Below are 27,772 nucleotides of genomic sequence, written 5' to 3'. Positions count from 1 at the left end.
CATGCCTATACCAGTTTCTTTGGCGCTTCAGTGTAAAACCTTTTCTATGGCCGTCTGTGTATCTGTCTGCCTGTCTGTCTGTCCAACTACAAATACTCCCTCTTCTCAGGAGCGGGTAGACGTATCAAGATGAAAATTATGCCAAATACTAAGATCTGCAGTCTCTTGGCGGTGTAAATAATTTAAGGTTCTACGTCAATCCTGTCAAATAATACGGCCATGTATGTGACATATTTTGTGTATTCACAAACTCATTGACAGAAACTACAGTTCAATTATTTATATACGTTTTGGGGCTGATGATCCATCGGTAAATGGCGTTCCTGAAAACCAAGAGGTCGCGGGATCGAACTTCGAACTGACCATGTTTTTCTCCTGTCGTAGCTTTCATATCTCAACGACATGAGAAATCCACTTTAAATTGTAGTTCCCCGTCCACGGTTGGATTACTGTGGAGGTTACAAACACACAAGTCGCCGAAGTAGTGTCCAATAGAAATACTTCCACCAGGCCATTGAACCATTATTATTCTTATCAACATACATTCTTAACTACATACACTATTAAAGGCTTTTTTTTGTTTTTAAGAAAGGAAAAGAGAGACTTGTGTAGTGCGAAGAACTTTTCTGCGTTTGCCTTTGAGGCTTAGTTCCGAAATGTTGTGTGTTTTGTGTGTTGCCCAGAAAGGTTAGTTTACATTAGCGAGGAACACCATGTGCGTTGTGCGTATAAATAGTCAGTATGCTATCTTGACATGCGTGTTGTGGAAGCTTATCCTTATCTGGGACACTGAGCACAAGGAAGGTCACAGCAGATAGTTTTTTTTATTGATTATTCATGTATTACATGACATACGCGAAAGAACTTGCCGCCCTTCTAACAGCCGTGCACCGCAAGTCTCTAGAGGAACGGAAGGTTCCAAATGACTGGAAAAGAGCACAGGTAGTCCCAGTCTTCAGGAAGGGTCGTCTAGCAGATGCGCAAAACTATAGACCTATATCTCTGACGTCGATCTGTTGTAGAATTTTAGAACATGTTTTTTGCTCGCGTATAATGTCGTTTCTGGAAACCCAGAATCTACTCTGTAGGAATCAACATCGATTCCGGAAACACCGATCATGTGAGACGCAACTCGCTTTATTTGTTCTTGAGACCCAGAAAATATTAGATACAGGCTCCCAGGTAGATGCTGTTTTCCTTGAATTCCAGAAGGCATTCGATACAGTTCCGCACTGTTGCCTCATAAACAAAGTAAGAGCCTACGGAATACAGACCAGCTGTGTGGCTCGATTGAAGAGTTTATAGCAAACAGAACACAGCAGGTTGTTCTCAATGGAGAGACGTCTACAGACGTTAAAGTAACCTCTGGCGTGCCACAGGGGAATGTTATCGGACTATTGCTTTTCACAATATATATAAATGACCTAGTAGATAGTGTCGGAAGTTCCATGCGGCTTTAAGCGGATGATGCTGTAGTATACAGAGAAGTTGCAGCATTAGAAAATTGCAGTGAAATGCAGGAAGATCTGCAGCGGATAGGCACTTGGTGCAGGGAGTGGCAACTGAACCTTAACATAGACAAATGTGATGTATTGCGAATACATAGAAAGAAGGATCCTTTATTGTATGATTATATGATAGCGGAACAAACACTGGTAGCAGTTACTTCAGTAAAATATCTGGGAGTATGCGTACGGAACGATTGAAGTGGAATGATCATATAAAATTAATTGTTGGTTAGGCGGGTACAAGGTTGAGATTCATTGGGAGAGTCCTTAGAAAATGTAGTCCATCAGCAAAGGAGGTGCCTTACAAAACACTCGTTCGATCTATACTTGAGTATTGCTCATCAGTGTGGGATCGGGTTGACGGAGGAGATAGAGAAGATCCAAAGAAAAGCGGCGCGTTTCGTCACAGGGTTATTTGGTAAGCGTGATAGCGTTACGGAGATGTTTCGCAGACTCTGCAGGACAGACGCTCTGCATCGCGGTGTAGCTTGCTGTCCAGGTTTCAAGAGGGTGCGTTTCTGGATGAGGTATCGAATATATTGCTTCCCCCTACTTATACCTCCCGAGGAAATCACAAATGTAATATTAGAGAGATTCGAGCGCGCACGGAGGCTTTCCGGCAGTCGTTCTTCCCGCGAACCATACGCAACTGGAACAGAAAAGGGAGGTGACAGTGGCACGTAAAGTGCCCTCCGCCACTCACCGATGGGTGGCTTGCGGTGTATAAATGTAGATTTAGATGTAGATAATATGGTTGTTACGTAAAATATGAGAAATAACCACATGTCGTTTTAATTCAGAATTGTCTGGAGAATCGACCCATCTAATAACAGCCAGAGCAGTGGCCATTTGTAGTCGCAAATTGTCTGATAAAGTGAAATAGTTAAGGGAGAATGCGTGCAAATGTTGTTGGCATGGTTTCATAATTACTACGATGCCTGAAGTGTTCGTGTATGTAAGTAACACAATACAGGACCGTTTCATGTATCACGCAAATCAGCTTGTAAGAAGAGAACGATTCTTTTATTTTATTTTCGGTTACGAACGTTTAAGAGACAATTCGTGCGCCATATAATGAAGCGAAATAAGGCAGTAATAGAAGGTTTGAGGCGAGGGAACAAGAAAAAATTAACTAAAGCCGCAAACCACTATAGCAAGTAAGTGGAACCATTGAGCCTTGCATTGTAATTTATTGTTTAAATCATGTTGACAGTTCTTGAGATACAATTAGACTGCGTCGTAACTCCTACTAACTTGGTAACTGGAGCGCCAGGAAGTCGTATGATCGTGCAGAGACTATTCTGGTTTTGTGTTCGTGATATGTGAGAAAATACTGACTAACAACAAAAATCAGGAGATTTCACCTGGAACGGAACTAAAGAATGAGAAGAATTATCAGGTACTCCCACAGCAACCACTACAAGGTCTTTATCTGTTTGGGTCACATCCCAAGGAGTATGAAGAATTTCTGCAGGTATACTCTGGGAAAGAAAATTAAGGATGCATTAGGTGAGGATCAATTCACCAGAGAGGAAATTCTGACGTTGCGGTTGATAATGTATGCAAGGCTAAAGAAAAGTCAAGACACGTTCATAGGATTTGTCGACTTCCAAAAAGCGTTCGACAATGCAAAATGGTGCAAGATGTTAGAGATAGACGGGTAATAAGCAATATATGTGCAAGAGCAAAGAAGTAAAACAAGAGTACGACCACAAAGAAGTGCTCGGATCAAAAATGGCCGGCTGCTGTGACCGAGCGGTTCTAGGTGCTTCAGTCCGGAACCGCGCTGCTGCTACAGTCGTAGTTTTGAATGCTGCCTTGGACATGGATGTGTGTGATGTCCTGAGGTTAGTATGGTTTAAGTAGTTCTAACTCTAGGGGACTGATGACCTCAGATAATCCCATAGTGCTTAGAGCCATTTAAACCATTTTGATCAAAAATGGTTTAAGACAGGGATGTCGTATTTCGCGTCTACCATTAAATCTGCACATCGAAGAAGCAATAATGGAAATAAAAGAAAGGTTCAGGAATGGAATTAAAATTCAATGTGAAAGGATATCAACGATAAGATTCGCTTATGAAATTGCTATCCTGAGTGAAAGTGAAGAAGAATTAATCTGCTGAATTGAATGAAAAGTCTAATGAGTACATAAAACGGACTGAGAGTAAATCGAAGAAAGACGAAAGTAATGAGAAGAAGCTGAAATGAGAACAGCGAGAAACTTAACATCAGGATTGATGTTCACGAAGTGGAGGAAGTTAAGGAATTGTACTACCTAGGCAGTAAAGTAACCCACGACGGAAGGAGAAGCAGACTAGTACTGGTAAAATGGGTATTCCTGGTCAAAAGAAGTCTACTAGTATCGAACATAGGCCTTAATTTGAGGAAGAAATTTCTCAGAATGTACGTTTGGAACACATTATATGGTATTGGAACGTGGAATGTAGGGAAACCGGAACAGAGGAAGATGAAAGCATTTGAGATGTGGTGCTACAGAAATTGAAAATTAGGTGGACTGATAAGGTAAGGAATGAGGAGGTTCTGCGCATAATTGGAGTGCAAAGGAATATGTGGAAAACACTGTCAAGGAGAAGGGACAGGATGATAGGTCATCTGTTAAGACATGAGGGAATGACATCTATGGTACTAGAGCGAGCTGTGAAAGGCAAAAACTGTAGAGGGAGACAGAGATTGGAATACATCCAGCAAGTAATTGAAAGGTGGGTTGCAAGTGTTACTCTGAGATGAAGAGGTTGCCACAGGAGAGGAATTCGTGACGGTCCGCATCAGACCAGTCAGAAGACTGATGGCTCAAATAAGAAAAAAATTCATCACGGTGACATCCACTGCTCAATATGTCCTCCTAAAGGATACTAATCGTAAGTTTTCGTCTTTCTCTCGAGTTTCAGCGACGCCGAAGGTTCTGTCATGACGTGAGTTGACGCCCGTGGAATACACGTGGGCGTCATATTCTCTTAGTCGTAATACAAAGTCTCATTTATCTAATAACCTAGCTGAGGTCAACCATAAAACAAAAAACATCTGGACGCTCCTTCTCTGGAGCTGCAGTTCGCGTCTGGATCAAGCTACCTTGCAACTAGACCACTAATTAATATCTTATAACAGTTAAGAAAAATCTGAAACACTCCTGTTGGTCCACCTCACAACTTTTCCTTCGCAAACTGCCATGTATGGCTATTTCTTTCTTTCAGGTAGTGACACAAATACTGATGTCTTCCAGTTACTCTTGTTTCACTCTCGTTCCTCGATCAGTCAGGACATATTTTCCCTAAGAACGTGTTTCCCACCTCACTCACTACTCTTTGCTCCGTTACCCACTACTTATCTCACGTCCATTGCTGCCACGGCATTCAGTCTGAATCTACACTACTGGCCATTAAAATTGCTACACCAAGAAGAAATGCAGATGATAAACTGGTATTCATTGGACAAATTTATTTTACTACAACTGACATGTGATTACATTTTCAAGCAATTTGCGTGCATAGATCCTGAGAAATCAGTACCCAGAACAACCACCTCTGGCCGTAATAACGGCCTTGATACGCCCAGGTATTGAGTCAAACAGAGCTTGGATGGCGTGTACAGGTACAGCTGCCCATGCAGCTTCAACAAGATACCACACACAGTTCATCAAGAGTAGTGACTCGCGTATTGTGACGAGCCAGCTGTTCGACCACCATTGACCAGACGTTTTTAATTGCTGAGAGATCTGCAGAATGTGCTGGCCAGGGCAGCAGTCGAACATTTTCCGTCTGCAGAAACGCCCGTACAGGACCTGCAACATGCGGTCGTGCATTATCTGCTGAAATATAGGGTTTCGCACGGATCGAATAAAGGGTAGAGCCAAGGGTCGTAACACATCTGAAATGTAACGTCCACTGTTCAAAGTGCTGTCAATGCGAACACGAGGTGACTGAGACGTGTAACCAATGGCACCCCATACCATCACGCCGGGTGATACGCCAGGATGGCGATGACGAATACACGCTTCCAATGTGCATTCACCGCGATGTCGCCAAACAAGGATGCGACCATCACAATGCTTTAAACAGAACCTGGATTCATCCGAAAAATAGACGTTTTGCCATTCGAGCACCCAGGTTCGTTGTTGAGTACACCATCGCAGGTGCTCCTGTCTGTGATGCAGCGTCAAGGGTAACCGCAGCCATGGTCTGCGAGCTGATAGTCCATGCTGCTACAAACGTCGTCGAACTTTTCGTGCAGATGGTTGTTGTCTTCCAAACGTCCCCATGTGTTGACTCAGGGATCGAGACGTGGCTGCACGATCCGTTACAGCCATACGGATAAGATGCCTGTCATCTCGACTGCTAGTGATACGAGGCCATTGGGATCCAGCACGGCGTTCCGTATTACCCTCCTGAACCCAACGATTCCATATTCTGCTTACGTCATTGGATTTCAACCGACGCGAGCAGCAATGTCGCAATCGATAAACCGCAATCGCGATAGGCTATAATCCGAGCTTTATCGAAGTCGGAAACGTGATGGTACGCATTTCTCCTCCTTACACGAGGCATCACAACAACATTTCACCAGGCAACGCCGGTCAATTGCTGTTTGTGTATGAGAAATCGGTTGGAAACTTTCCTCATGTCAGCACGTTTTAGGTGTCGCCACCGGCGCCAGCCTTGTGTGAATGCTCTGAAAAGCTAATCATTTGCATATCACAGCATCTTCTTCCTGTCGCTTATATTTCGCGTCTGTAGCACGTCATCTTCGTGGTGTAGCAATTTTAATGGCCAGTAGTGTACCTGTCTCTAGTTCATATTATTCTACTTTTCACAAAAGATACAAACTCTGTTTTTTTCTGCTGTAAGTGTTTCTGTTCTCGTTATTGATATAACTATTTCTACATCTAAAAGTGCATACATACTACGCAAACGACCCCACCTCCGGACAATCCAAGCCAAGGCACGCTCCCGACTCAGTCTCCTCAAGCTCCTCTCCGGCCGTACGTGGGGTCTGGACCCCTCCACAATTCTCCACACCTATAAATCCCTCATCCGCCCTATCCTTTGTTATGCCTATCCGGCTTGGATCTCCGCCCCCCCTACTTTTTACAAATCCCTCCAAATCCTTGAATGCCATGCTCTCCGCCTCGCCTATCGCATCCGTCTCCCCTCCCCTACGCGGATCCTGTACGATCTCATCCCCTTCCCCCACCTCCTCCTTTTCCTTCAAAGGATACGGATCCTGTACACCTCCCATAAACTCGATCCTCCTCACCCGCTCATCTCCCCGATCCTCTCCCACCCCCACCCGCTGCCGCGCCTGTATTCCCACGTCCCACCTGGTCTCCATCTCTCCACCCTCCTTACCCTCTCCCAAGGTGGCTTCCGCCAGCTCCCCCTCCCTGATGATGTCCTCCTCCCCTCCATCTACCCCTCCTACCAACTTTGATCCTCCCTCCCTCTTCCTGTATCTGTTCCTTTGGGCACCCTCCATCCCTCCTCCCCTTCTCCCCACTCCCCCCCGGGCCACCCCTCCCCTGTCCTTCTACTCCTCCTCCCATCTCCTCAGCCATTGGCATCTATGTTCTCCCCTCTCCACCCTCCCTCACCCTTCTTCCCCTCTTGGCAGGTCCCCGGACTCGCATACGCTACGTGGACTTTCGCGCGCCGGAGATCATCGCCATCTGTGTCTCGTGTGTGTGACGTCGTTTTGTGTTTTTAGTGTCCGCCGTCCCGCTTCTACGTTCACTTGTGCCGTCGGATTCATCAGTGTTATGTGCGCCGTGTCAACGTGTTTCCCGTGTCGTTATCGTCGCGTGTGAACGGCTCCGTGTGTTTTGTGTATCTGTGACCACTATTTTTTGCCCATCACTCTGTTCATTTTAATTCTCCGTTCTTGTACTGTTATTGTCACCACTATGGCTGAAGAGCGGCGTAGCATGCCGCTGCCAGCCTACCTGATTGTTCAGGTGTTAAAATAACAGTAAAGTAAAAAAAAAAAACGCAAACGACTGTACAGTGCATGGATAAGGGTATCTTGTACCAGTACTAGTCATTTGCACTCGCAAAAACCACTGTCTACAAGCCTCCGAGCAAGCACTAATTTCTCGCTTTTTATCTTCATGGTTCTTATTCGTAATGTACGTTGGTAGCAGTAGAATCGTTCTGCAAAGACTGGTTCTCTAAATGTCTGCAATAGTGCGTTACCAAAAGGTTGTCGTCTTCCCTCCAGGGATTCCCATTTGAGTCACGAAGCACTTGCGTGCCGATCGAACCTACCGGTGACAAATATAGCAGCACGCCTCTGAACTGCTTCGATGTCTTCCTTTAATCCGACCTGGTGTGGATAGTACCGGATTGGAGAGTTCGCCTTACCTGTTGCCGACCTGACGTGCTCATTCCATTGCATGTCACTTTGCAAGGTTACTCCTAGATAGTTTACTGCTGTGGGTGTCAAGCTGCGCCCTACTAAAGCTGTATTCGAACGTCACAGAAGTGTTTTTCCTACTCATCCGCCTTCATTTACATGTTCCATATTTATAGTAAGCTGCCATGCAACAAACAAACTAGAAATTTTGTCTAACTCATCTCGCATACTCCTACAGTCGCTCAATGACGACACCACAGAGTCAACAGCAAACAGCCATAAACTATTGCTCACCTGTCCGTCGGGTCATTTATGTATACGAGCTACGTCAATAAAGAAACAGGACTCATGGTCTAATTCTTAATTGAAAAACCTTACACAATTGTTGTCCCCTTCAGTGTAGTCCACTCCTCGATCCATGCCTCCCCGAACCATGCACCACTCCATGCTACTTTTCCACTGTTGGAAACAGTGCTGTAAGTCTCTTTCTGTTATGCTGTTGAGGAGGCTCGTTGCTTTTTCCTTCACTGCATTCACGAACCTGGTTACTTTGAGCCCAGACTTCAGTTTTGGCAAGAGAAAGAAGTCGAATGGTGCTATGTCAGGAGAATGCGGTGGATGTTCCATCAGTGGAATATTTTGCGCCAAAAATCTCTTCACAGACATCGCGTAATGAGCGATTCTTCCACAGTTCTGGTCTCCGTCGCACATGTTTACGAGGTCTTCATAACGGTTTCATAATAAGTTTCATCCCCCCCCCCCCCCCCCCCTTGAGCCATGGACCTTGCCGTTCGTACGGAGGCTTGCGTGCCTCAGCGATACAGATAACCGTACCTAGGTGCAATCACAACGGAACGGTATCTGTTGAGAGGCCAGACAAACGTGTGGTTCCTGAACAGGGGCAGCAGCCTTTTCAGTAGTTGCAGGGGAACAGTCTGGATGACTGACTGATCTGGCCTTGTAACACTAACCAAAACTGCCCTGCTGTGCTAGTACCGCGAACGGCTGAAAGCAAGGGGAAGCTACAGCCGTAATTTTTCCCGAGGGCTTGCAGCTTTACTGTATGGTTAAATGATCCTCTTGGGTAAAAAATTCCGGAGGTAAAATAGTCCCCCATTCGGATCTCCGGGCGGGGACTACTCAGGAGGAAGTTGTTATCAGGAGAAAGAAAACTGGCGTTCTACAGGTCGGAAGGTGGAATGTCAGACCCCTTAATTGGGCAAATAGGTTAGAAAAATTAAAAAGGGAAGTGGATAGGTTAAAGTTAGATATAGTGGGAATTAGTGAAGTTCGGTGGCAGGAGGAACAAGACTTTTCGTTAGGTGAATACAGGGTTATAAATACAAAATCAAATAGGGGTAATGCAGGAGTAGGTTTAATAATGAATAAAAAAAATAGGAATGCGGGTAAGCTACTACAAACGGCATAGTGAACGCATTATTGTGGCCAAGATAGATACTAATCCCACGCCTACCACATTAGTAAACTTTACATGCCAACTAGTCCGCAGATGACGAAAAGATTGATGAAATGTATGATGAGATAAAAGAAACTATTCAACACTGAAGGGAGACGAAAATTTAATAGTCATGGGTGACGGTAGTAGGAAAATGAATAGACGGAAACGTAGTAGCTCAATATGGAATGCTGGTAAGGAATGAAACAGGAAGCAGCCTGGTAGCATTTTGCACAGAGAATATCTTAATCATAGCTAACACTTGGTTCAAGAATCATGAAAGAAGGTTGTATACATGGAAGATGCCTGGAGATACTGGAAGGTTTCAGATAGATTATATAATGGTAAGACAGAGATTTAGTAACCAGGTTTTAAATTTTAAGGCATTTCCAGGGGCAGATGTGGACTCTGACCACAATCTATTGGTTATGAACTGTAGATCAAAACTGAAGAAATTGCAAAAAGGTGCGAATTTAAGGAGATGCAACCTGGATAAACTGACAGAAGCAGGGGTTGTAGAGAGTTTCAGGAAGAGCATTAGGGAACGATTGAAAAGACTGGGGGAAAGAAATACACTAGAAGAAGAATGGGTATCTTTGAGAGATGAAATAGTGAAGGCAACAGAGGATCAAGTAGGTAAAAATACGAGGGCTAATAGAAATCCTTGGTTAACAGAAGAGATATTGAAATTAATTGATGAAACGAGAAAATACAAAAATGCAATGATTGAAGCAGGCAAAAGGAATACAAACGTCTCAAAAATGAGATCGACTGGAAGTGCAAAATGGCTAAACAGGGATGGCTAGAGGTCAAATGTAAGGATGTAGAGGCGTATATCACTAGGGGTAAGATATATACTGCCTACAGGAAAATTAAACAGACCTTTGGAGAAAAGAGAACTACTTGCATGAATATCAAGGGTTCAGATGGAAACCCAATTCTAAGTAAAGAAGGGAAAGCAGAAAGGTGGAAGGAGTATATAGAGGGTCTATACAAGGCCGATGTTCTTGAGGACAATATTATGGAAATCGAGGAGGAGGTAGAAGAAGATGTAATGGGAGATATGATACTGCGTGAAGAGTTTGACACAGCACTGAAAGACAAGTCGAAACAAGGCCCCGGGAGTAGACAACATTCCATTAGAACGATAGCCTTGGGAGAGCCAGCCTTCACAGAACTCTACCATCTGGTGAGCAAGATGTATGAGACAGGCAAAATACCCTCAGACTTCAAGAAGAATATAATAATTGCAATCCAAAGAAAGCAGGTGTTGACAGATGTGAAAATTACCGAACTATCAGTTTAATAAGCCATGGCAGCAAAATACTAACACGAATTCTTTACAGACGAATGGAAAAACTGGTAGAAGCCGACTTCGAGGAAGATTCCGTAGAAATGCTGGAACATGTGAGTCAATACTGACCCTACATCTTAGAAAATAGATTAAGGAAAGGCAAACCTACTTTTCTATAATTGGTAGACTTAGAGAAAGTTTTTGACTATGTTGACTGGAATACTCTCTATCAATTTCTGAAGGTGGCACGGGTAAAATACAGGGAGCGAAAGGCTATTTACAATTTTTACAGAAACCAGATGGCAGTTATAAGAGTTGAGGTACATGAAAGGGAAGCAGTGGTTGGGAAGGGAGTGAGACAGGGTTGTAGCCTATCCCCAATGTTATTCAATCTGTATATTGAGCAAGCAGTAAAGGAAACAAAAGAAAAATTTGGAGTAGGAATTCAAATCCATGGAGAAGATACAAAAACTTTGAGGTTCGCCGATGACATTGTGCTTCTGTCAGAGACAGCAAAGGACCTGGAAGAGCAGCTGAACAGAATGGACAGTGTCTTGAAAGAAGAATATAAGATGAACATCAACGAAAGCAAAACGAGGATAATGGAATGTAGTCGAATTAAATCGGGTGATGCTGAGGGAATTAGATTAGGAAATGAGACACTTACAGTCGTAAATGGGGTTTGCTATTTGGGGAGCAAAATAACTGATGATGGTCGAAGTAGAGAGGATATAAAATATAGATTGGCAATGTCAAGGAAAGTGTTTCTGAAGAAGAGAAATTTGTTAACATCGAGTATAGATTTAAGTGTCAGGAAGTCGTTTCTAAAAGTATTTGGATGGAGTGTAGCCATGTATGGAAGTGCAACGTGGACGTTAAACAGTTTAGACAAGAAGAGAATAGAAGCCTTCGATATGTGGTGCTATAGAAGAAAGCTGAAGATTAGATGGGTAGATCACATAACTAATGAGGAGGTATTGAATAGAATTGAGGAGAAGAGAAATTTGTGGCACAACTTGACCAGAAGATGGGATCGCGTGGTAGGACATATTCTGAGGCATCAAAGGATCACCAATTTAGTACTGGAGGGCAGCTTGGAGGGTAAAAATCGTAGAGGGAGACCAAGAGATGAATATACTAAACAGATTAAAAAGGATGCAGGTTGCAGTAGGTAGTGGGAGATGAAGAGGCTTGCACAGGATAGAGTGGCATGGAGAGCTGCATCAAACTTGTTTCTGGACTGAAGATCACAACAACAACAGTAAGTTTTATTGCCATTCTTAATTTCAGGCACCCAATCAATGTAGATAACCCCTCGGTTATCGAAAAAACAGTCATCATTGCTTCGAATTTTAATTTGCTCAAGCGCGCTTTCTCCTTCCTAGGGGGTTGAGTGCTCTTCCAATACATGGATTGTCCGCTAGTCTCTGGACCGTATTGGAATATTCGTATTTCATCACACGTTATTACTTCGCTGAAGTAAACAGGGTCATTTTCAATGTTTTCAAAAGAATCAGCACAGCATTCCAGCCGATGTTGCTTTTGCTCGTTTGTGATGTTTCTTGACAGTACTTTAGCACAGATCTTTTTCATGCCCAGGTCATCGTGAAAAATCTGCCTAACGGTTTCCTTATTGATGGAACAAGTTCTGAAGTTGCTCAAATGCTTGGGCGCCGATCTTCTCGATTGATTCTACTGCCATTCTCCACATTCTCTTCGGTTTTTGGGGTGGAAGGACGGCCTGATTTCTGATCGTCTTCAGCGTCTTCCCTACCGTCCTTGGACGTCTTAACCATCTCGAAATCTTGCGTACTAGATAGACACTGATCACTATAAACTTGTTTCACCAAATCGTAAGGTTCTGTTGTGGATTTTCCATGTTTTGTGAGGAATTTGATAACACGTTGTTCCACTTTAGAGCGTAGCATAATTGCAACGGAGCTCAGACGCACGACCCGTTCCTAAGACGGCTCACAGACAGACTAACCACAGCGGCATAAAATTCTGTACTCGCGTCAGGGAGAGACCCAAGTTTATTCCCCCAATCTTCTACCTGTGATCGACGAAGCCGGAAATTCCCACAACAACCAGTCCGGTTTCTTTATTGCCACACCTCGTACAGAGAATAAACGGGGTCCTATCACAGTTCCCTGGGGCACTCCTGACGATACCCATGCCTCTGATGATCGGTCGCCATCGTGTATAATGTACCGGTATATACACTCCTGGAAATGGAAAAAAGAACACATTGACACCGGTGTGTCAGACCCACCATACTTGTTCCGGAAACTGCGAGAGGGCTGTACAAGCAATGATTACACGCACGGCACAGCGGACACACCAGGAACCGCGGTGTTGGCCGTCGAATGACGCTAGCTGCGCAGCATTTGTGCACCGCCGCCGTCAGCGTTAGCCAGTTTGCCGTGGCATACGGAGCTCCATCGCAGTCTTTAACACTGGTAGCATGCCGCGACAGCGTGGACGTGAACCGTATGTGCAGTTGACGGACTTTGAGCGAGGGCGTATAGTGGGCATGCGGGAGGCCGGGTGGACGTACCGCCGAATTGCTCAACACGTGGGGCGTGAGGTCTCCACAATACATCGATGTTGTCGCCAGTGGTCGGCGGAAGGTGCACGTGCCCGTCGACCTGGGACCGGACCGCAGCGACGCACGGATGCACGCCAAGACCGTAGGATCCTACGCAGTGCCGTAGGGGACCGCACCGCCACTTCCCAGCAAATTAGGGACACTGTTGCTCCTGGGGTATCGGCGAGGACCATTCGCAACCGTCTCCATGAAGCTGGGCTACGGTCCCGCACACCGTTAGGCCGTCTTCCGCTCACGCCCCAACATCGTGCAGCCCGCCTCCAGTGGTGTCGCGACAGGCGTGAATGGAGGGACGAATGGAGACGTGTCGTCTTCAGCGATGAGAGTCGCTTCTGCCTTGGTGCCAATGGTGGTCGTATGCGTGTTTGGCGCCGTGCAGGTGAGCGCCACAATCAGAACTGCATACGACCGAGGCACACAGGGCCAACACCCGGCATCATGGTGTGGGGAGCGATCTCCTACACTGGCCGTACACCACTGGTGATCGTCGAGGGGACACTGAATAGTGCACGGTACATCCAAACCGTCATCGAACCCATCGTTCTACCATTCCTAGACCGGCAAGGGAACTTGCTGTTCCAACAGGATAATGCACGTCCGCATGTATCCCGTGCCACCCAACGTGCTCTAGAAGGTGTAAGTCAACTACCCTGGCCAGCAAGATCTCCGGATGTGTCCCCCATTGAGCATGTTTGGGACTGGATGAAGCGTCGTCTCACGCGGTCTGCACGTCCAGCACGAACGCTGGTCCAACTGAGGCGCCAGGTGGAAATGGCATGGCAAGCCGATCCACAGGACTACATCCAGCATCTCTACGATCGTCTCCATGGGAGAATAGCAGCCTGCATTGCTGCGAAAGGTGGATATACACTGTACTAGTGCCGACATTGTGCATGCTCTGTTGCCTGTGTCTATGTGCCTGTGGTTCTGTCAGTGTGATCATGTGATGTATCTGACCCCAGGAATGTGTCAATAAAGTTTCCCCTTCCTGGGACAATGAATTCACGGTGTTCTTATTTCAATTTCCAGGAGTGTATTATTTAAAATGTGTTCGAGCCACACACATATTTGGGAACATATTTCGTACCCTCGGACCTTCATCAGGAGTCTGCAGTGAGGCATCGTGTCAGAGACTTACCGGAAATCTGGGAATATGGAATCTTCCTGTTGCCTTTCACCCATGGTTCGTAGGATATCATGTGAGAAGAGCAGAAGCTGACTTTCGTACGAAAGTTGCTTTGTAAATCTGTGATGATTTGTGGACAGAAGGGACTTTATTGCATCTGAACTCAGAATTCTGCAGCAGACCGATGTTAGGGATATTGGTATTTAATTATGCGGGTCAGTTCTTTTACCTTTCTTATACACAGGAGTCACCTGCGCCTTTTTCCAGCCGCCTGGGGCTTTTTGCTGGGCGAGAGATTCGCGATAAATGCAGTAAATAAGGGGCCAATAGCACAGAGTACTCTTTATAAAACCGAAATGGGGTTCCATTTGGACCTGGCTGCTTAATTGTTTTCAACTCTTTTAGTTGCTTCTCTACTCAACGGACGCCAATAACTATGTGCTCCATGTGGGAGTCTGTATGGCAGTCAGACGTCATGTTTGTAGGGTTCTTCTGGATGAATGATTTCTTAAAGGTGAAATTTAAGACTTCAGCTTTTCTTTTGCTGTCTACTACTGCCATACCCAGACTGGTCGACGAGTGACTGAATAGAAGCCCTCAAACCACTTAGTTATTTTACGTGTGACCATAATTTTCTTGGGTTCTCGGCACGACCTTTCGCTAACGTATGACGGTGGATGTTGTTGTATGCTTCGCGCATTGATCTTCTTCGAACGAACGAATTTCTACTAACTTTTGCTTCTTTGTTTCCCCATCACTTTCCGAATTTGATTACTGAACCACAAATGCTCGTTCCAATTCTTAATACACTTACCTGGCACATTAATCTCCAGAGCGTGATTAAATAACAGTTTAAACTTTGCCCATAATCCTCTTACATGCCACATACTGGAGCTGGATGACGTCCATGCATTATCTATGTGGGACGCTAATAACTACTTATCTACTTTTTCTGGCATAAACACTCCCTTGGCCTTCTTGACGGATTTATTAACTAATCCCTGTCTCTATACTGACACTGTGGATAAGATTCGATCTATAGCTATAAGGTTTATAATATTTTCATTGCGTGTGGATTGTCTAGCTAGTTGTTCAAGGCACTTCTAGGAAATCCTGGTCAGAAGTACTTCACAAGACTGTCTGTCCCTACGACCTGCAGTGAAGCCAAAGATGTCCCAGTTTACAGTTGGTAGCTTAAAGTCGCCTCCGACTAACATTGCTTGATCTGCAAATATGCGCGCTACTGGTGCTAGATTTGCCTTGAATGACTCCAAAACTGTCACAGCGGAATCGGGTGGCCAATAAAAACATTCAATAACTAACATTATTTCGCCTAGACTTGTTATAAGTGTCCAGACGACACTGTAACACGCAAATTCGACCTCAGTGGAGACACATTTCGGAGAATTGCAATCTGTATTGTAAAACCGAACATAGGTGTGTCATAATGAATGTGTCGTAGAGGGTGCCGGCCGAAGTGGCCGTGCGGTTAAAGGCGCTGCAGTCTAGAACCGCAAGACCGCTACGGTCGCAGGTTCGAATCCTGCCTCGGGCATGGATGTTTGTGATGTCCTTAGGTTAGTTAGGTTTAACTAGTTCTAAGTTCTACGGGACTAATGACCTCCGCAGTTGAGTCCCATACTGCTCAGAGCCATTTGAACCATTTTTTTGTCGTAGAGGACATTCGGAAGATAGCGGAACCATGTTAGAAAAATGACGCAGTTATAAAAAATTGTAGAAAGCTGCCTCCATTATTTGATTCACGTAATTGAATATGAATTGCGCAGCAACACTTCATTAAATTTTTTTCCTGCAGTTCGGGAATAGTGTCAAGGCGAAATATGTAAGCAGCGCACTTAAGCTACATCCACAAGAAAATGTCAGGTGGGGATGATGCAGGAGACCGAAGGGGAAACAACATATTTGAAATCACTTGTCCATGAAAATAATATCCCAAAAAAACCATGGCGGTGTTGGCTGTATGACCCATAGCAATGTCCTGCTCAAACCTCAATACTGTAGCTGTTCTTCAGGTACAGTGTTTACAAACTGTGATGAAAATGTGCGACTTTAGTAATCATTACCGTTATGTTGACATTGATATCTAATCCCTGTCCCTATAGTAACATTGTCGATAAGATTCTATCTGTTTGTAACTATAAGGTTTAAAACATTTTCATTGCGGCTTTGCTCGGTACTTCTCGGAAGTAGCCAGTACAGCACGACGTTCCATTAAACACTGCGGCGAGGAATTTTACGGTCGGCATGACTTTCTTCTGTTCGGCATGAGCGTAGAGTCAGCGAGGTTTACCCTTCTTCGCTATCCCCTTTTTTGATTGGATTTTCCGTAACCCAAATGCGTCAATTCTGTGCGCTCGTACATTCATGAAAGTATAAACAATACGACCAGACAGACCGAAACCAACCATCGAGTGCCCATGTCTGGCGTTCCAGATGATATTGTAGGCGCCCCTGTATTCCCGGTGGATGGCCGAGCGGTGACCTCTCCAGTTGTCAGGATGCTAGGAAATGATTGTGGACGCGTCAGGAATGCCAAAGAAACATTATTAATTCATAACACCTTTATTCCTGCCGAGTACTATGTGGCTTGGTGATATCAACGATCTTCCCCGAATCCTCGCTGACTCGTAGCGATGACACCAGATCCGGGCGGCGCAGTCTTGCTAGCGCAGCGCCGCGTACTGTGACGTAGCGGAGGAATGCCCTTACTTCGGCCGCGCGTGGCTGGCGGCGTCCGTCTGGCCGGCCGGCTCGACGGCGGACAGCAGGTGGCTCCGAGTTGGAGTTCCGACGCTGTCGGCACGAGAGGTGTTCTCGTAGTGCGGAGTGTACTCTATCCCACCCCGTCTTCTTCCCTGCTCCTCCTGGTGGCTCGTCTGCGGTGGACGGGCGGAACGGGCTACAGTCCCCCAGCGTCGTCGGCTCACCCGGTTGTGACGGCGGATGCACAGGGCCTAGGTCCCGCACGATCTCGACGACGGCTCACTGATGTGGTCAGCATTGGCGGCGAGCGAGTCTGCCGCGATGTCTGCTAATCCTGGGTTGATGATTGACAGCGGCAGCAGAGAGGACCAGAGCTAGTACTGTCCCCTCACGTCTGCTGCTGGAGGGGCCGCCCTTACTGCAACATCTCCTTAATAAAGATTAACATGTCGATCACCGAGCTGAGCGCTACGCAGCGACGCAGTACACATCTAACTGCAAGTCTAACTGCGAGTGCGAGTGCCTTGTTGCTATCAAAGCTGGCGTATTTAAAGGAAGCACGAGCGACGTCCTGACGTCATGCTCGTTTGTAATGAACGCATTCGTTCCACTTATACTGTTGATTCATCTGTCGTACTCGCCCCTTAGGTGTTCTTGTGACAGAGTTACGTCTTGTTACGACAGACTTACGCGAAGTTGTGAAATGCAGTACAGCTGACGCTATACCTCTGTCTTGCACTCTACGAAAGTCTCCATCTCACACAAACCCGGGTGCTAAGCAATTCTCTCTCGCCTGTTGTGTGTAACCAGGCCATTGCCCCTGCGTGACGACACATTCCGATGTATGTGCAATCCTCTTAGCTCTTGGCTAACTTACTGCCTCTGGCTCTCGGTATAGGCAACGACACTTTGACAATATTCCACGTTTCCAACTCTTTACTATTCCACGACACTACAATATTAACGGCTGATACATAGTTAGACGTCTTCTGGTAACTACTCAAGCTAACTCGACTTCTCCTCACATGCATCATGAAAAGCACGTGCATTCCTGTAAAGCAGCGTCGGCCAAGGCGTGCGAAACCACACGGAGCAGGATGTGTGAACCACGTGCGAGCTGAGGCTGGGCGTGTCTCGGCTTTGTTCGTTAGTTCTCTCGTCAAGACTTCTTTCAGTTCGTGAGAAGCGTAATGTCAGGGCGGTTTACCCTTCGCTATTTGTTCGTGGTATGAAAGACGTTTATAGGTCCAGTGCGTGTCTCCATACAACGCCTATTTCAGAGGTCTACCGAGACAAAAATGAATGCGAATGACAGGGGAGAAGTATAAGAGTTCTCAATTTCTGTTCCGCGGTACACAGTCCCATAATCGACAAGTACCGCAAGTGTACTACGGAACGACGCTGCTAAGAAAGAATTTAAAGATTCAGACGACGGATGGGACTCGCCGTTTTGTACATCAAAAAGTACTTAGTGCTAAAATTTGCATGCATAGAGCACGCGATGAAACTGACGGTATGAATTATATATTTTCTGAAGTCGCATGCATTGATCCACAGTTTGATGCATTATTTTTCGATCGAACTGAACGAAGGGTATGAAGGCTTTACGTATTACAAAATGCACGTTGGTCAAGGGGCATGCCTGGAACGATTTTTCGATTTAAAATCGGCTGATGTTCAACGTATGAAGTGAAAAGGCGAGCAGGAACGAAAAGTAAAACATCCGGAATGGATTGCAGACCTCGCATTTTAAGTGGAGTTGACAGCACAATACCCACAGTAAGACACTGAAAGAAACAACTTATTTCCGATTTAATAGGGATGGATTTGAAGGAAAATCGCGTTGTGTAAGGGACAAATCCTGATAAAAAGGCAGACCATTCCCCTAAGCTTACTGACGTTATGGAAAAAACGAGATTTGAATAATTCACTGTGACCTTGAAAGAATACAAGGATAGTTTTCTGAACCCCTGAGGGCACTGCCAGTCTTACATCTGTTTTCGAGATGTTTTTGTTTCAGTTTAAAGTGCCACTCTGCATATACAGATGGAACTGATTGATCTGCAGTGCGATTTCCGTTTAAAAGACAAATTCTTCTGAGTGAAAACTGTGTAGGACGTCTACATTGCTTCCGTTGGGAAGAATTTCCTTGTCTCCATAAAGAGGTAGCAAAAATGATGAAACGTTTCGATTAACGTATGTGTGTGAAACGCTTTTTCCGATTTTGAAACTAAATAAGTCACGATTACGTGACAACTTGAGTGTGAAACATCTGTGATATTGTCTGCGTCTATCCGTATGCTAACAGTTTGTATCAGATAAAAATTATGTCTTCAATGCGACATAAATAATTAAATAATACTGAAAATTAGTTTTGTTTGTGGTCTATGCTGTTGAGAAATATGAAATCAAGACAAAAGCAATGCAACTGCACTGCCATTTGAATGCAGCGTTCTCCCAGTTCCCACTGCTTCGCCCTTCTCGCACTCAGACACAATGGTGTGGTGGTGGGGGGGTGGGGGGAGTATGGAGCCAGCTGAGAGAGCAATTGAGCAATTCTTGACCGTTCCTGCTGTAAGGGTACTATGAACAGAGAGGCCAAAGTGACTAAATAGATATCATACAGATTTATCGATAGTCAAAAGAATATTACAGAAATACGAGGGGCGTTCAGAAAGTAAGCTCCGATCGGTCGCGAAATGGAAACGACTATGAAAATCCGATAAAGCTTTGCACAGATGTGTTGGGTAGTGTCTCTAGTATAACCCCAGTTAGCATCACGTCGCTCTTCTCATTTCTGAGCTCGCAGTGAGTGCGTAAAGATGTCTAGAAAATAGTGTCTGCCGCCAAGTACGAGGGCCTGGTGAGAAATTTCGCCTGAAGCTATGCAGCTAACATTACATAACTGTCGTGCTGTTTCTTCTTCAAGACAATTCTCAGCCGCATTCTGCAGGGGCAATGAAGATGCTCCTGCATCGTTTTCAAATGGAAATGTGAGATTACCCACAATACAGTCCGCAATTGTCTCCTCCTGAGTTTCATCTCTGGTGACATGAACCGCTGTCTTTGAAGACAACATTTTGACACAGACAACGAGGTGTAGGCCAGCGTGGAGAATTGGCGGAAAGCACTGGCGGCTGCCTTCTATGATGAGGCTATTGAAAAGTTGGTACAACGCTATGACAAAAGTCTAAGTCAGAACGGCGACTACGTAGAGAAGTAGCTGAAAGGTGTAGCTAATTGTTACAAGTAAAACATTTCTGATGTTCACTGTGGTTTCAATTTGGCAATCAATCGGAGCTTACTTTCTGAACAGGCCTCGTATTTGCATAGTGTCCACTGACATAAAGTGTTCTTTTTTATTTATTTTTGCTTAATATCTTCAAGACACAATCACATGAGCACTTCACAATGCCGTAACTATTTTAGATCAGCCAGCGGTCGTTGTAAACTACAAATAGGTTGTCAAATGCTCATATGATAGTGATGTGAAAATATTAAGGAACTCATGGAACACGCATCTTGTAGGAATCTGAAATTAACGTTTTCCATCAACCACTTTTGGCTGCATCTGCTATAGTTCCCATCTTCTGGAACTTGTGCTACAGGCATTTGCTGGTGTACTTATTTGGTACATCTGTACCACAATTCTGCGTGGATGTATTCTGCGTCTTGACATAATTAGAAGATCTAACATACTGGATGACGGTATATACTCTCTGTTTCATAAATTAAACGAGGTGCATAACTACGTCAAACAAAAAGTTTAAAAAAATTTTATCTCGTAAGGTTGTGCGTACTTTTAGAACACCCTGCAAAACATGGAGACTGCCTTGTTAGATGTAAGAGAGGGTCTGATTTCCCTATGCTGGCCAGGATGTATAAATAAATGAGTAAAAACGCTGCTCTCTTTCAAGCTTCATCAGGCTAACCTGACAATATTTTGCATTTTCTGGCTACATGGTAGTGAATATGTAGCAACTAACAATTCTAGAAAAGTGATACAAGTAACTGTTGCAGAACGAAGGTAAATCCATTTACTAAAGAAAGCTTTTGTTTCAAGCGAGCCATCTTGCTGCTTTGAAACGACGCAGCGGAGAGCATTCTGTTTTTTCTCTTGTTTATATTTAACTTTTAATCTAGAGACTAACGAAAACAACGTTTATGTACAGTTCAAACGTTAATAATCCCTCGCTAAAAAGGGCAGTGGTTTTTCGCGTCTCATTTAACACTAAAAGTGATTTTTTATTGCTCTTTCTTTTTGTCTGTTTGTTTCAGTTCCTGGAGCGCCTCCAGAAGACGTTAAGTGTAAGCCTTTGTCTTCTCGCGCCCTGTTTGTTCAGTGGTCCTCTCCCACTGCTCAGATCAATGGAGTGCTGCAGGGTTACAGGGTCTTGTACCGAGCTCTGTCCGACTGGGAAGGTAAAATTCTCCTTTTGTATGCTGTAGGCAGCTTACCTAGCTACGCGAAAATCTACTTTTCTGACAAATTTCTCAACCATTAATGTATAATCGTCACGAACGTGAATGCATATGCAACTTCATCAATATGACTTCGTGTCCAAAAGATAAAACATAGCATTTTGTGTAACGTTCGAATCTCTAACAATAAAAATAAAGTAGAACACGTTAATATTAAACTACAGTCCTCTTATTCTTCCCATTCATCCATGATTCAGAATGATCCTTGCTGCAATTTTACGTTTTTCCATTCCTTTCGGGTAAGTTACATTTGTGTTTTTCACCTTCCAGCACAAGTATCGCAAGCTAACATTAATGTTGCTTGTAGTCTTTCAAATACTTTTACTATCGAAAACTGGTTCATATCAGCATTTCTCATTAATTAAAAAATGTTCTCTTCCTTACTAGAACAATCGATTATTCATTCGTTATAGTTAGACACAGCTTGTATCTTACACACATCCTTGCAATAAATTTTCATAAGTACAGCCCTTATGGATTATCTTCAATCATTTCGTGGACAAGAACAAGCTTTGAGAGTCAGTGCATTCCTTCTTTACAAAAAAAGAAGGGTACGCAGCATACTGTATAACAGAACGTTCACGTATTCCTAGGATGAGTGATGATGATTATATGATGAGACCTTTCCGGTCTGACATAATCAGCGGCACTTTTCGTACTTCTTAGGAGATGCATCGCTCTGGATGTTACCAACTTAGAGCAGCAATAGTTCGTACTTGCAACCAGCCTACGCGGTGGCATGAGCTTGATGCCGGAGGTTCAGTTCCACCCTAGTGAATGATGTTAGCTAGGACACAATAGTTTTACCTGAAACGAACAATTAAATTTTAAAGTTTAACATATCATCAGGCTTTGCCGAGTGTAAAACGAGGCGATCAGAGAATTAGTATTAAATTTATGGTCATAGTTATACTATATCATACATTTAGAGTGACTGCATTGTTACGGAATGCTTTTTTTCGCAACAAACCGCAACAAAGATAACGTTGTGTTCGACAGAAAAGGGGAATGTATCCCAGTATGCCCGTAAAAAACGCACTGGTAGACTGTATTGATACACCGGTGACAAAAACGGACAGAGGGAAATCTAGGGCGGTGGAAACAATTATGTACAAAAGGCCAATTCGACCTTACCCAAACATAGTGCAGTTAGTTATCTTTATGCGTCAGTAGCAGGAACTGGATACACAGCTTACGGATATATGATCCTCATGCTACATGGCACAACCATGTACCAGGAGGTATATTTATGATAATTATATGAACTAGTGTAGCTGCTTGATATACAGCCTGAACCAGGGCAAATGGTGCCAGCACCTAAATGGTCTGTTGCAAATATTGCCCACATTTTTGTCTCATTCATTAATTCATATCAATGGTCCATCACCCTGCCAACTAAATGGAACGGTTTTTTTTTTTACCTTTAATCAAGTTGTGTGAGAAATATATAATTTTTCTGTTTTTTCTTAAATCTCTTGGGTTATAATTACTTTAGTTTTCTCTCTTAGTCGCTTTTAGATCTGAGTGGCGACTGGCTTTGAAATTATTTAATAATTGTCAAAAAATTACCTATGTTCAAAGTACAAAAGTACCAAAAATTTAACATAGAGAATTACGCAGACTGTTAGGGATATAAGTGCAGATATTTCTATTGATGACCAAGGATAGCGAGCTGAACAACATTACATCATTATTTACCTCATTTGCCGTATAATAATTATTGCTGTGATGAGTAGTATCTGTATAAGTTGATCAGTGTGCGTCACACAACCAAGTAACTAATGTATATTTTCTCCTGGATGGCAGGCCAGGTACCGAAGAGTCAACACGTGGATGTAACACAGATAGTCTATATTGACAGGTGTCTTCCACTTCGTAGTGAAGCTACAACCATTCAGAAAACTTCAGGTAGTAAATTATGTGATGTGTTTGCAGGAAGACAGTTAGATGCAGAGAAAAACAATTGACACACTGAAGTGTACATATTGAGGTAGCAACTATTAAAATTTCTGTGCCCATACCTCACAATCCTGTATAAACACAACAGTTCATTTTCACGGTTGTTTTAAATCAGTCGTTCTCATGTTATTAATCAAATAAGTCGTACTTCATGCCAGGAAGTTGGTTTTCGATAGGTGAGTAGTGGGGCAAAGAGAGAATGGACCACTTTTAATACCAAATTTATATACTAATTAATTGAATTATGACAGCTGATTGCTTTATGGCCTTAACCTGTTGTTAAGCTAATTTATTAATGGAAAGTGTTGATATATGACCTGTTGGAGATAATCCCTACTTCTCAGATACCCACCACTTCTCACCTTCCCTCTCTTCCCTCTGGAAAGAGGAACAGTTTTTTTTTTTTTTTGTCACCCCTCTCCTGTTCAGTTCAGTCCTACTTTTCCCCCTTCTGGCTAATCTTCTAGTCCTCCCCACCCTTTCCCTCAACCACTCCCCCACCATTCCTGCACTGACTCTCTCCATCCCCCACCTGAAAACTGGTGGGTAAAAGAGTCAATCTGTGCCAAGTCACTGTTTTTCTGGAGCCACTCTTTCACAGCCCTCATCTTGTGACATGGCGCATTATTTTCTTGAAAAATGCTACTGCCATTGGGAAACATGATGCGACATGAAGGGGTGAACGTGGTCTGCAGCCAGTAAGGCACCTTGGCCGTCACGGTGCCTTACACGAGCTCCAGCGGACCCATGGAGGCCTATGTGAATGTTTGAGCTGGAAGTTAACAGATTCTACCCTCCCATCTGCATGATGAAGAAATTATCGTGATTCATAAGACCATGCAATGGCGTGCCACTGTGGCAACTTTCAGTGCTGATGGTCACGTGCACATTTCAGTCATAGTTGCTGATGCTGTCATGTTAACACTGGGACTTTAAAGGCTCATTGGCTGTGGAGCCCATAGTTAGGTGTGTTTCGTGCACTGAGAGTTCAGACACACTTGTACTCTGCCCAGCATTAAAGACTGACGTTAGTTCCACCACAGTTCGCTGCCTGTCCTGGTTTACCAGTCTGCCCAGTCTAAATGTCCGACATCTGTAATGATGGGTGGCTGCACAGTCGCTATCGTCTGGGTGTTGTTTGACCTTGGTTTTTCCAAGTGTTGAAGATTCTTACCATAGAATTCCTTGAACATCCGACAAGTAGCGCAGTTTTCAAAACGCTCATGCCAGGCCTCTGGGCCATCACCATATGCATTCAAAGTCAGATAGATCGTGCACCTTCCCTATTCTATTCATGGAGAGCATGCTCACAGATACTACATGCTCTTTGCCTGTGTCCGACTACCAGTCATTCCTCGACAGATGACACTATCACCTGCACATATTTATATCGATATTAGGTGGGTGGTCATAATATTCTCGCTGATCAGCGTATATCCGAGGTCTTGCATGTACCGACATTTGAGGACACGCAACCACCCTCCTGAACCACCTGCACTAAACATATCTGGTAAAAAATATCTTCCAGTCACACACACTCACCATAGTGAACCTAGCACCATCCGCCAGCTCCTGGAAAGCCGAGCCGCACTGCGGCCAACTGGGGGAGGACTAGAGACCTACAACCGCTCTGGCCATACCAGCAGTTTCGAGCACGTCTCCAGCCATACCACATGATCAGAGGCCAGAGAGACTGTCAATGTGACTGCAAAGCTGTCAACCGATCAATATACTCGGAGGAGGTAATCGTCCAGCGCAGAGAGTCGCCATATTTGATCTTCTCATAGAACATTCACATCCGCTTCTGTCGCCACTCAACGAGCATACTGATTACCAGTCACACAGATGGCGCCACCATCAGAATTTGTTCCCACACCTCCGTGCAAAGTCCGGCAGGTCAGAGCATTCACTGTACACACCAGTCACGTGAGGCGAAGCAGCGACTTCCGGCGAGCCGTTGGTCGTGGACACTGGAAGACAAGCAGGTGCAGCTTGGACATGTGGCTCTAACTGCAATTCCAGCCTGACGTAGACATCCCAGTTTAAAAAATCCACATTACCCAATCAGAAATGGGAATGAGGCTATCCATACACATCGAATTTCTCGCATAACCGAGCGAGGTGGCGCAGTGGTTAGCACACTGGACTCGCATTGGGGAAGACGATGTTTCAATCCCGCTTCCGGCCATCCTGACTTAGCTTTTCCGCGATTTCCCTAAATCGCTTCAGGCAAATACCGGGATGGTTCCTTCAAAACGGCACGGCCGACTTCCGTCCCCATCCTTCCCTAATCCGATGAGACCGATGACCTCGCAGTTTGGTCTCTTCCCCCAAATCAACCCAACCCTCTCACATGAAATGTAGATTCCTTCCTTATATACGAGCTATTTTTGAAAACAGAACGAACTGGGGCCCACACATGTTTTCACATTGCTAAATAATCGTTACTTGTTGCGAAAATCCTGTACAACACTGTGGTATAGATTATATTTCCTCTAAATATTCTCTCAACAGGTACAAAAAAAGATTTGTTCTACTATGTCTTACGTCCTGCATCATAGATCAAGAATATTTATCTCATTTTTGCCTCATGAACTGACCATGCTCCATGTATGTCACATGTTGCCTCCTCACTTTCGAACCCTCTTCAAGTAGCCAGATGCCTCGTCAACCTACCAAGTCTCCCTTGCTAGCAGCACAGAGGAGATTTATATTTCAGTTTCATACTTGGCATCACTTTATAAATTCGGTAATAAATCTGACTTTATTGCAATGATTCTCAAGCTGTGTGTAGTGGGAGATTTGAATTTCGTGAAAAAAAATTTCGCCGCAACGAAAAAACGTCTGATTATCGCTCCAACTCGCGAATCATATCTGATGTAGTCTCGCCCTCGCTTCCACACCCGGCTGGCGGCATGTAAAAATTGATCGTGGGTGTCCGTCTGCATGACGAATAATTTTTTCCGTAGTCGGATTATATCCACCAGGTAGCTCAAACAGGAATCCCTGGAGTGAAGATGATGTTCTTTTTAAAGAACACTGTTGAGAAAATTTAGAGAATCGACATTTGAAGCTGATAGTTAAATGTCTGTACTGTCCTGGTAAACTACTAATGTTACAGGACACACCCTCCGCCACACACCAAACTATGGCTTGAAAAGTAAGCACATAGAAGTAAATGTAAATTTAGTCTACTCTTACGATGTAATTCCACCCATTTGTAGGCACGAGAAACTCACGGAAGAATATTTATTTTATTTATGTAGAAAACAAAAGATGGAACTTCTGCTGCTGACTGTCTCTCGGTAAAAATCTTCGTATGAGACCCTAATTACCTCAGTCTGCGTAAACTGTTGCCGTTCTTAGCAGCTCAACTGCTGTAATGTCAGCGTATTTATTTTAAAGAAGTGACTAAATAAACACGAACGCTCATTTGCTGCATGAAGTGCTACCATGATGTATTTTCCTGGTGTGATTATTATGCTTGTATTGTAACGACAGACTTCTCCACATATCGTGTAACGGGTGAAGTCTTACACTTTTGAAAAGAATACTGTGACACTGCAAATAGTGTGATTCTTATGCTTGCTACAACGAAATATCGTACCGACGGACCTCACCTCACATCGTGTAAAGGGTGTGGCCACGCGCTTTTAAAATGAATACTACGACAGCGCAAATAGCGGATATAGTACTAAAATTATTTAAAGCTGCAGCTAAGTGAGTGTAATCTGACGATCGTGGTATGAACTTATGCTTCCTACAATGATTATTCAACCGATAACATTTAATCTTGCCTTAAATATGATGCATAATAAGCACTTAACAGTATCCAACAGACATTAAACATACATTGGCTAGCAAGTTCAACACACTATGGTGAGTAGAAGACTTGACCAATAGGGCAATGCTCGTAGAATCAAACAACAACACGATAATCAATTTTGAGAAAATATTCCGCCTTGGAGAGGCTGTTTTTCTTACGAGTGGTACCATAGCGTCTTAGGATAAGAAAACCAAAATCCTCATATAAGCAAGTAACTTTAAAAAAAATCACAATAGCAACAATGTATGTTACACCACGAATGCAGCTCAAAACCGGTCTTACCTCCCCTCCTACCTCCGCTCCTCTTTCCTCACCCACCTGTAGGTAAGGATACTGGTTCTCCAGGCCTCTTCTATATTGTCACTTAGGTACATAAAAAAACCTCCATCCACTGCAGGTGCTCTGTTTTGGGCTGTGTTGGGCT

At 44.2% G+C, this 27,772-nt stretch overlaps 1 protein-coding gene across 1 annotated transcript in view; it reads left to right on the top strand.

The window, feature by feature from the left end:
- The window catches only part of LOC126235534 (Down syndrome cell adhesion molecule-like protein 1), a 210,247-nt gene that overhangs the window by 13,735 nt on the left and 168,740 nt on the right, over nucleotides 1-27,772 (top strand). Inside the window, exon 4 of the mRNA XM_049944253.1 lies at nucleotides 21,360-21,503. Coding sequence (XP_049800210.1) covers nucleotides 21,360-21,503 — 144 coding nt within the window. The remainder of the gene's footprint in view (nucleotides 1-21,359; nucleotides 21,504-27,772) is intronic.

Source organism: Schistocerca nitens, chromosome 2 (assembly GCF_023898315.1).
Source record: "Schistocerca nitens isolate TAMUIC-IGC-003100 chromosome 2, iqSchNite1.1, whole genome shotgun sequence".
Taxonomy (NCBI): Eukaryota; Metazoa; Arthropoda; class Insecta; order Orthoptera; family Acrididae; genus Schistocerca; species Schistocerca nitens.
Note: the sequence above shows the minus strand (reverse complement) of the source record. Positions and strands in the feature narration are given on the sequence as shown.